Genomic DNA, 10,936 nt, shown 5'->3' with positions numbered 1-10,936 from the left:
TGTGTGTGTGTGTGTGTGTGTGTGTGTGTGTGTGTGTGTGTGTGTGTGTGTGTGTGTGTGTGTGTTAGTGAGTGTGTGTATGTTAGTGTTTGTGTGCGTGCGTGTGTGTGAGTGTGTGTGTGTGAGAGTGTGTGTGGTGTGTTGTGTGTGTGTGTGAGAGTGTGTGGTGTGTGAGAGTGTGTGGTGTGTGAGAGTGTGTGTGTGTGAACAGTTATTCTACTGAAGTCCAAAAAATACAGTCTGAAATCTCTAATGTTTGAGATGGCTGGAGGAAATGTCTGACTGTGCAGGAAATGCACTTTATTTAGTTCAGATGGAGTTAAAGCTGGTTTCCTGAGTGTGTGTGTGTGTGTGTGTGTGTGTGTGTGTGTTTAAGTGTGTGTGTGTTAATGAAACAGCTTGTTTTAGTCTGTCGTCTCAGTAAAGGTCAGCCGCTGTCAGTCTTGCACAGCAGGATGTCGCTCGGCCTTCTGGGACGCCGCAGGAGAGCCAAACAGATACTCAGACGAGTCACTGATGCTGCAGGCCATGTGCAGTGTTGGGAAACGTATTATAAGTATCGCAAGCTATGTAATCAGATTACTTTTGTAAGTAACTAGTAAAGTAACGCATTGCTTTTTAATTTAGAAGGAAATGTCTGAGTTACTTTTTCAAATAAGTAGCTCCAGTTACTTTGTGTCCATGTGTTGAGTGACAGCTCTGGTGTTGCCGTGGTGACAGAAATCAGGAGTGAGAGCAGAGTGTTGTGTGTGAACATGATCTTACTGTAGCTCTAGACTCAATATCAACATGTGTTTACTCATCTCACTGCACACAAACACATTCAGTGCTCCTCATAATCAATACAAACAGTTAAATGCAAACTCAGAATATTATACAAACCTGCAATAATTAAATATGTATAATTTATGTATTTAATCCCATTTTATTAACCAATGTATTTGCTACTGACCTTTGATGATCCAATTTAACCATACTAATAAGCCAAATTACACATTTGTGTTTTGTTTTTAGTAATTGCTGACTAGTGTTGAACTTTCTTCTGCTGCTTCATATTCTTCCTGAGATGAGTTTGAGCGGCTTCCTCTACTGTACAGACGAGAGTTTACATTAACTTCAGCCTGAGGCGTTCACTTCACTTTTGGTGTGAAAGGGCTTTTACGTTTGTAAAAGAAGAACTTTTTCATATTAAAAACAAACAAGCAAGCCCTGCCCAGATTTTAAAAGTAACTCAAATGTAACGTACAGCATTACTTTCCATAAAAAGTTACGCAATTAGTTACCTTTTTAGGGAGTAACGTAATATTGTAATACATTACTTAATTATTTATTATTATTAATTAAGTAATGATTTAATTAATTAAGTAACTTTCCCCAGCACTGGTCGTGTGTGTGTGTGTGTGTGTGAGTGTGTGAGTAAGTGTGTTTGTGTGTCTAGAGACAGTGGATGATTCCAAATGTTTTTGCACCCTTGAAGGGCCCTTCAGAAAGGGAACACTACTTGCATTGCATTCCAATCAAAAGCAAACAACTGAAGATGCGTTTAGCAGCAGTTACGTTAGGTAAATTGATATTATTGTGAATGTACAGTATGAAAGCATCTGCTGAATGCATGAATGTGAGTTTGATCTGTGATTCTGTCGCTGCTTCTGGATGCTGCCTTTGAGTTTGTGGTTTTCTGTGGTTTCTATTCTCAGACAGACGTGTGTGTAATTATTCTCTGTATGAACACGACACACCCGACACACAGAACAACACACACACACACACACTAGGACAGTTCATTTCACATGCATTGATGATAATTGTGTTGTTTGAGATCCACTCTTGATTTTGTAAAAAAAAGTGTTTTTGGATGCTTATTACATTGGTCCAGTATATATATATATATATATATTCAGTGTTATTTTAGTTTCTGTTGAGAAACAAACCTGTGAGATCTCACCGTGATGTTTGTGTTTTATATCAACTGCAGATGAACCAGGAGACGAATGCAAACCAGCAGCTGTTTTCTTTTCATATGCATGAGGTTTAAACACATTTCTGCTGGAATCTCCAAGAGAAAATCTACAATGCACGGAGAACACGGTCAGACGTCTTTACTGTACACATCAATAGAGCTCTGGAGTCATTAAGGCAGAAATCTACAGGTGTTTACAGGAGTTTGTGACAGTCAGGAGGAAAACATGTGGACATGATCTGTCCTGAAACACTGAGATAGCATCAGGAGACATTCCATCCTCGTTTGAAGTCAGAGAGCCGCGATTATCAACGGGATAGAGCTTTATTTGACGGCTCAAAATTTCTCTGTTAAGTCAACACACAAGCGACCCAGGACCCTGATATGTGTGTTGATGTTTCACGCCATCCTTCAGTTCAGCTGTAAGAATAAATATACAGCTGCAGGCCTCAGACCGCGGAGAAACACGCAGAGAAAACACACCACATAGACGGAGAAACACGAGGCACTGATGCGTCTGCGCAGTTCACAATGTCTGCACTGCAAAAAAACAGCTCCTTCCTCAGTACATCTGTCTTGTTTTCCAGTGTAAATCAAGGAACTTTTACTTCAGACGCGAAATGACTTGTTTTCTGAAAAATTTATCAAAATTAAGTGAGTTTATGCTTGAAACAAGAACAAATATCTGCCAATGGAGTCAGAAAAATAAACTTAAAGATTTTTTCTAACCACACTGGCAGATACTTGTGTTAAAGGAATAGTTTGCCCAAAAATGGAAATGTGCTCACTCTCAGGCCATCCGAGATGAGTTTGTTTCTTCATCAGGTTTGTAGAAATGTAGCACTGCATCAGTGTCTCAGCAATGGATGCTCTGCAGTGAATGGGTGCCGTCAGAATGAGAGCTGATAAAAACATCACAATAATCCACAGCACTCCAGTCCATCAGTTAACATCTGGAGAAGACAGAAGCTGAAACTAATCCAGCATTAAGATATTTTTAACTAAAATACATTGAGTCCATAATCCATATGTCTATAAATGCATCTGCTGTTGTCTCTCGCATCAAAATCCAGCCACATAAGTGTTTAGAGCTGTTTAAACGCTGCTTGATCTGTGCAGATCTCTCTCCTGATTCACACCAGAACACTGACTCACTGGAGGAAGCGCTATTATTATGGACTCGTATTTGAGTTAAAAACGTCTTAATGATGGATTTGGTAATATAGTTTTACATGATTATATCACAAATGCTTATAGATCATTAAAATAATTAGTTTTAGATGCTTAGTTTTGGTAACACTTTACAATAAGTTCTCATTTGTTAACATTAGTTACTGCATTAACTGACATGAACTAACAAAGTATTTATTAATGTTATTTGTTAATTATTAATAAAAAATATTTTCATATTAGTTCACAGTACATCAAGTAATGTTAACACGTGCAACTTAAATTTTTTATTAATAATGTTAGTACATTTTGAACTTAATACTAACTAAGATTAATGAATGCAATATAAATATTGTTCATGTTAAGTAATAACTGAAACCATTTTCTTATATCTTTAAAGTGCATTATCCAAACTCTTTACAGTTTTTTTGATTACACACAAGATCTTTACTCGTCACACAGTTTCTGAAAGCTGACACTCAATCAGCAGAAGCACACACCAAATCTGCAGAACCATACACTAATTCTGGACCTTAGACTCAGTTTACAATTTCATAAAACCCTTTTTGCAAAACACAACACACAATTCTCTATGTAACACACAAAAATCTAACAGGAATTAATATTATGGCAAAGGTGTTTGCAGATGTTTGTTTTTAATAATAATAATGCATTTTATTTAACGGTGCCTTTCATAACACCCAAGGTCACCTTACAAGCAGAGAAATAATAGTCTAAAAGAATAAATAGATGAATAACAATAAACAAATCCCATTAGCATCACAACAACACAAAGCACACGTGCATCATAGAAACAGTATAATACAGTACAGGTCATAAAAAAAGCCTTGGTAAAAAGATAGGTCTTAAGACGGGATTTAAAAGTATGCAGACTGTCACTATTATGAATTTTGAGAGGGAGAGAGTTCCATAGGCAAGGGGCCGTGTGGCAAAAAGTGCTAGCTCCCATGGTAGTTAAGCGTATATGTGGCAACACCAGGGAGAGCAAGTGTGAAGATCTCAGAGTGCGTGGAAGGGTATAAATATGAAGAAGATCAGTAAGGTATGGAGGAGCGAGATTGTGAAGTGCCTTGAATGTGGGAAGCAGAATTTTGAAATCAATGCGGTACTTCACTGGAAGCCAGTGTAGGCACTGGAGAGCTGGTGAAATGTGCACAGTAGAAGGGGTTCTAGTAAGAACACGAGCCGCAGAGTTCTGAACCAACTGAAGTTAATGGAGAAGTTTAGAAGGAAGACCAGTAAGAAGAGCATTGCGGTAATCAATACGTGAAGTAATGGATGAGAGTTGCAGTGTTGTTCATTGTGAGGGAAGGACAGAGACTATTAATATTACACAGATGAAAGTATGCAGTACGCGTAATATTATTAATATGGGCTTCAAACGAAAGTGTGCTATCCAGAATAACACCCAGACTCTTAACCTGTGGAGAAGGACAAATGGCATTTTTATCAATATCCACAGAAAAACAGTCAGATTTGGTGAGAGTAGATCTTGTGCCAACAAGTAAGACCTCAGTTTTATTGCTGTTAAAGGGGTCACATGATGCGATATCTATTTTTCCTTTCTCTTTGGAGAGTTACAAGCTCTTGGTGCATAACGAAGATCTGTAAAGTTGCAAAGACTAAAGTCTCAAATCCAAAGAGATATTCTTTATAAAAGTTAAGAGTCAGCCACGTCTACCTAAAACACCTCGTTCTAACACGCCCCCACATGTCTACATCACTGTGTGGGAAGATTTGCATAACGCTGCCCAAATGTTCACGCAAAGAAAGAAGGCGTAACTTTTATTCTCGCTGTAGTATTGTTGCCACCACCGCCATGTCGTGAAGACGCTGTGTGTTTCGTTGTGAAAGCGAAACTACTTTGTTTGGTCTTCCAAAAGAGGATGATATCCGCTTCGTCATGCCTGGAGCTGATCCGTGCTGGTCGCTGAGGAAATACTACAACTTTGCGCTGTGGATCGCCGGATCGGCTTTCACCGTGGACGAAGCGGAGTCCAGCCCGGGGTCGTCACATGTGGTTGCCACAAGCCCTCCGGACGCTCCTTCGTCGAATCCGCCGCCTCTGCTCACTCTAGCCCTCCGGCTGTTCCGACGCTAGGCCGCCGTGTGTGACGCTGTTTCATTGTGAAAAGCGAAACTACTTTGTTTGGTCTTCCAAAAATGGACACAACTAGAAATCAGTGGTTAAGTTGTATTTACAACACTGTTCCAGAACACTTCAACCAAAATATTCAGATGTGTGCAGCATATTTTATGGAGGACCGTTTCCTGATCCTGGTAGAGTAGCCTACAATGCCGGCTGTTCTGACTCACAGACTGTAAGTACGTTTTTTATATTTAAAGAGTTTTTATATTTTATAAATATATATATATATATAAAATATAAAGCGAGTTTTTTGAGCAGTGTAGAGTAGTGCTTGTTGTTTGTCATTTCTCCGATCACAAATGCAGACATGGTTTTATGTTTACGCGGCGCGATGCAACGCAACACGTAAAAAGACAGTATAAGTCATTATAATCAGTAATTATGTCCCCACTGGATGCAACAAATGCCTCGTTTGTAATGGGTTTGAATGTTTTTGTCTCGTCGCTCCGGCCGGACAGGGCATCATCACAGTATGGTGAGGGGTGTAACATTTCCGTCACACGCTTGAGGTATTCGGCCAATCACAACGCACTGGATAGCTGGCCAATCACAGCACACCTCGCTTTTCAGTCCGATGAGCTTTGTAAAAATCGACACGTTTCAGAAAGGCGGGGCATAGAGGAGAAACAATAATGTACAGTATGTGGAAAATAAAGTGTTTTTTTAACCTTAAACCACATAAACACATTTCATTACACCAAATACACAAAATAATGTTATTTTTAGCAGCATCATATGACTCCTTTAAGTTTTAAAAAGTTAGCTGAAAGCCAGTCTTTGATTTCAGCTAAACAGCTGGACAAAGAAGGCGGAGGAAAAGTATCAGGTGGTATAGAAGACAGGTAGAGCTGGGTGTCATCGGCATAGCAGTGAAAGTGAATACCATATTTCCTGAAAATGTGATCAAGCGGGAGTAAATAGATTATGAATAGAAGCGGGCCCAAAACAGAACCCTGAGGAACACCAGTAGTAACTGTAGATTATCTCGATCGTAAGTGATTAAGTTGGACGAACTGAGTGCGACCAGAGAGATATGACATAAATCAGGACAGGGGTGTGCCAGTGATCCCAATAGAAACTAACCTGTCAAGGAGTATCTTATGCAAGATGGTATCAAAGGCCGCACTCATGACAAGAAGGACAAGTATGGTTAATAAACCAGAGTCAGCTGCCAACAACAGATCAATAGTGATTTTAACAAGAGCAGTCTCTGTACTGTGGTGGGGACGGAAGCCAGATTGAAAATGCTCAAAAAGTTTATTATCAGAGAGATGATCATGGACCTGTGTTGCAACACACTTTTCCAGAATTTTAGAGATGAATGGCAAATTTGAAATCGGACGGTAATCATCTAGGTTCGATGGATCAGCCCCTGGCTATGGATGGGAGAAATAATAGCAGATTTAAGAGAGGAGGGCACAGAGCCAGAAACAAGAGAAGAGTGAATAATTTTAGTAATTAATGAAGATAAAGATGGTAGACAGGATTTAACTAAGTGAGATGGTTATGGGTCAAGCCAACAGGTAGTAGACTTAGATTTACGGATATGACACAGTATCTCCACAGCAGTTGGTAAATAAAAAGTGAACTTAAACTTAAAGAAAGTCATAAAACATAGTCACATAGTGTGGTAGAACACATATGACAGTGACATGACATGTGGCCAAGTATATCTGATGGCAGAGAGTCAGGTGGTCATAAAATATGTTTTACCACAGAAAAGAGAGATCTTGAGTTCCCTTCACTAGCTCCAATTAAATTGTAATAACAGTCAAATTTAGCCTTAGACAGTGCATCCTTGTAAAGTTGGCTATGGTCAGCAAGCATTTGTTTGTGTACAGTAAGACCAGATTTGGCATGTAGGTGCTCTAACCTACGGCCGTTAGTTTTAAGTTGACGAAGTTCTGGGGTAAACCAAGGAGTAGAATGTCTAAAAGAAACAGTTTGGGTTTTCACAGGTGCATAAACATTAAAAATCTCAGTTAGTCCATTATTATAATATGAAACCAGCGCATCAGCATCAGGAAAATCAGCTTTGCTGGAAAAGATGGCAAGTTCATCTTTTGAGATGCGTTTGTGATATTTTGAATGCAGTGCTTCATTTCGCAAGAGATGTGAGGCATTTAGCATTTTGTGTGTGTGCAATTCTTGGATTTGTGTGTAAAGTTTTGAAAGAAAAGAGGCAAAGTTTTGAAAATGTGTGAAACAAAACTGTAAAACGTTCTACATATGAAGAACACATCATTCTGAGGAAACATGCTTAGTTTCATAAATTTATAAAGCTGCAGTTCAAAACAAACTTGTGGCCGGATTTTGATGCGAGAGACAACAGCAGATGCACTTTTTCACTGGAGGAAGAGTTATTATGGATGATTATCTTAATGATAGATTTGTTTCAGTTTTGTCTTCTCCAGATGTTAACTGATGGACTGGAGTGCTGTGGATTACTTGTGGATTATTGTGATATTTTTATCAGCTGTCTGTCACTCCAGAGCATCCATTGCACATTTCTCCAAATCTGATGAAGAAAAACAAACTCATCCTGATCTCAGATGGCCTGGGGGTTATATCCAGAGATGATTTAGCTGCTGATCTTGGTCAGCATCTTGTTGATGGCCTGTTTGACGTGTGTGGTGGAGCTGCGGCGGCGGGTTTTGCCCTGAACGGCACGCCTGCGGCGGATCTCCCTGCAGAGCTCGTGAAACGCCTCCGCCACGCCTCCACCCGTCCCCACCTGATCCGAGCACGCCGAGCACTCGTAGAACGCGCATGCCATGTCCGCCGCCAGCCGCTCGCCCTCCTCCGTGGCCACCTGCCGGGCGTGCTCCAGATCCGCCTTGTTTCCCAGCAGCACCAGAGGCACGTGTTTGGGCCGCTTGACCTCGTCCAGGAGGCCCTTTAGTGGAGCCACGTCCTCGAAGCTCCCGCGGTCTGTGATGTCATAGACCAGGATAAACCCGTCTCCCCAGCGCATGTGACCCTCCTTCTGGAGCACGTCCTCCTGAGGAACACAAACACACTGTTAGTAAGGTCACATGACCTGTGGGTGTGGCCTAGCGGTCAAAGACGAGGGTTGTAGGTTCAAACCCGGTTCATCAGTGGTTAATGCAGGAGAAACGAACCTGTGACCAACGTTAACTAAAAGTGAAACCATAAAAAAATTGTTACTTGAAATAAAATAAATGTTAACTCAAGTAAAGCTGAAATAAAATTTGTTTTGTTTAAGTTCAAGTACTAAAACAATCTAAAAGTAATGAGTAAAAATGAATAAAAATAAAACAACTAAATAAACAACCAAAATTAAAATGAAAACAGAATATATAAGTGATCCTGCAGCACAAAAGCAGTGTTGAGTCGCTGGGGGATATTTGTAGCAATAGCCAACAATACATTGTATGGGTCACAATTATACATTTCTCTTTTATGACAAAAATCATTAAGATATTAAGTAAAGATCATGTTCCATGAAGATATTTTGTAAATTTCCTACCGTAAATATATCAAAACTTAATGTTTGATTAGTAATATGCATTGCTAAGAACTTCATTTGAACAACTTTAAAGATGATTTTCTCAATATTTAGATTTTTTTTGCACCCTCAGATTCCAGATTTTCAAATACCAATAGCCAAATATCGTCGTATCCTAACAAACCATACATCAATGGAAAGCGCATCTATCCAGCTTTCAGATGATGTATAAATCTCAATTTTGAAAAATTGACCCTTATGACTGGTTTTGTGCTCCTGGGTCACAAATAATAACATTTAATTAAAAAGATCACATCTTAAAAAGGTACATTCAAAGTTTTAATAGCTTTTTTGATACATGAGATTGATAAATATTTAATTTATGTCATAATAGCTCTTTGAAAATGAGAAAACAGGAGGTTCATTTTTTTATTAATACCTAACCTTACATTTGTCGATTCAAATATTTGGCACGCAAAATAATTAAGTTGCATGCGAGTTTTAAACGCTGGTTCTCATTACTGACCAATCAGAACGGATATTCGCAACACTATGGAATGTCCCTCCTCTCGCATTTATAACCAATCAGCATCAGAGAAAGCCATTCCAGCCAATCAGCTTTCAGAGTCACTTTAGAGTGTCATCACGCCTGGAATGGAAACTTGAGTGAAAATAACGAATAAATGCAAATTACTGAAAGATCTGAAGAGAAGTGAGACTGAAATAAATTAATAGTTCAGGTGAGCACATGAAATGTGGCTTTCCATTCATTTCTATTTATTTTATTTATAATTTGACGCTGCGTCATTTGTTCGGTTGATTTACTATATTGAGTATCGCTGATCGGAGAGATTATAACGCGCCCTTTTTTAATATATGGGTTATTTGAAGATATCGCAGGATACCCAGGTGCAAATATATAAAATCATCAAATTGATGATGTGTATGGTTGCGTTTAGCGCACCTGTCCGGCGGTGTCCAGAATCTCCATGCTGACGGTCTCCTCATCGATACTGGCCTGATGGCGGTAGGTGGACTCTGTCAGAGAGACATAAAGCTGTGTTAGCGGTCAGGTGTGACATTAAACTCACACTCGGTCCGCTGGTTAGTCAGGTTTTGCCGTCCCATAGCGCAGTCACATTACTTTTTTGATGCGCTTGGAGGAATTTATTCGCAAAATGCATTTCCATCTCCCATTATTCGCATCAACCCTTTTTCGCACAAGTCAAAAACCACCTCAAGCGAGCGTAAAAACTTTTCGAATTAAGGGATTTTTATTCTAAATTTGGCGTTTCCATCCCTCGTTTCTCATGCGATATTTCAAAATGCGCATTGAAATAGGGTGATGGAAACATAGCTATTGTTTTTCCCCTGTCCCACACACACATACACACATACATATATCCATTCAGCTGGACTCAGTTCCCAAAATAATCGATTCTTCATTTCCGACGTGTTCAGAATCGTGAGTCGATTCCACTCCAGGGAATTGCAGCGCTAATATTCAACTACAGTTCGCTTTTCCCAAAAAGTTCTCATGCTTTTTGGAATTTTTAACATATTTTCTGTGAAACCAGTTGACCCAGATATCTAATGTTGTTACTTAATAACTTAATAAAGTTAAATCATATTATCAAAATTATCGAGCATATATTATCAAAGTTGTCTCTTTTTTTGACAACAGTACTGTAGTAACCTGACTGTTATTTATGTTTTTGACACAGGATTTAAAAAAAGGTAACTGCAACTTTTTATCTCACAATTTAGTTGATCTTTCCCAATTCTGAGTTTTCTTCTCAGAATTCCGAATTGCACGATATAAATGTTGCAAGAATTGCAAGATAATCTACAATTCTGAGAAAAAAAGTACAAATTGTTAGATATAAACTTTCAGTTGTTAGAAAAAAGTCAGAATTGTGAGATAAAAAGTCGCAATTGTCTTATTTATTTATTATTTTGTGGTGGAAACAAAAGAAAAAGCAAATAGAATCGTGATATATAAACTCAGAATTGCACAATGTAACCTCGACTTGCTAGGGGGAAAAGTTTCTGCCATGGAATAAAAAATAAATAAAAGGTCATTTTGACTTTATCTCGCAATTCTGAGAAAAAAAACTAGAATTGTGAAATAAAAAGTTGCAGTAATATTTTATTTATTTATTTTATT

At 38.8% G+C, this 10,936-nt stretch overlaps 1 protein-coding gene across 1 annotated transcript in view; it reads right to left on the bottom strand.

Moving 5' to 3' along the window:
- Window positions 1-7,831: 7,831 nt before the first annotated feature.
- LOC107572593 (ras-related and estrogen-regulated growth inhibitor) overlaps window positions 7,832-10,936 on the bottom strand; it is a 21,465-nt gene continuing 18,360 nt past the window's right edge. Inside the window, exons 4-5 of the mRNA XM_016259016.1 lie at window positions 9,734-9,807; window positions 7,832-8,301 (exon numbers count right to left, since the gene is read on the bottom strand). Coding sequence (XP_016114502.1) covers window positions 7,882-8,301; window positions 9,734-9,807 — 494 coding nt within the window. The 3' untranslated portion in view covers window positions 7,832-7,881. The remainder of the gene's footprint in view (window positions 8,302-9,733; window positions 9,808-10,936) is intronic.

Source organism: Sinocyclocheilus grahami, unplaced genomic scaffold, assembly GCF_001515645.1.
Source record: "Sinocyclocheilus grahami isolate Dianchi unplaced genomic scaffold, SAMN03320097.WGS_v1.1 scaffold1779.1, whole genome shotgun sequence".
In the NCBI taxonomy this organism is placed as follows: Eukaryota; Metazoa; Chordata; class Actinopteri; order Cypriniformes; family Cyprinidae; genus Sinocyclocheilus; species Sinocyclocheilus grahami.
This window is presented reverse-complemented; position numbering and strand designations above follow the sequence as displayed.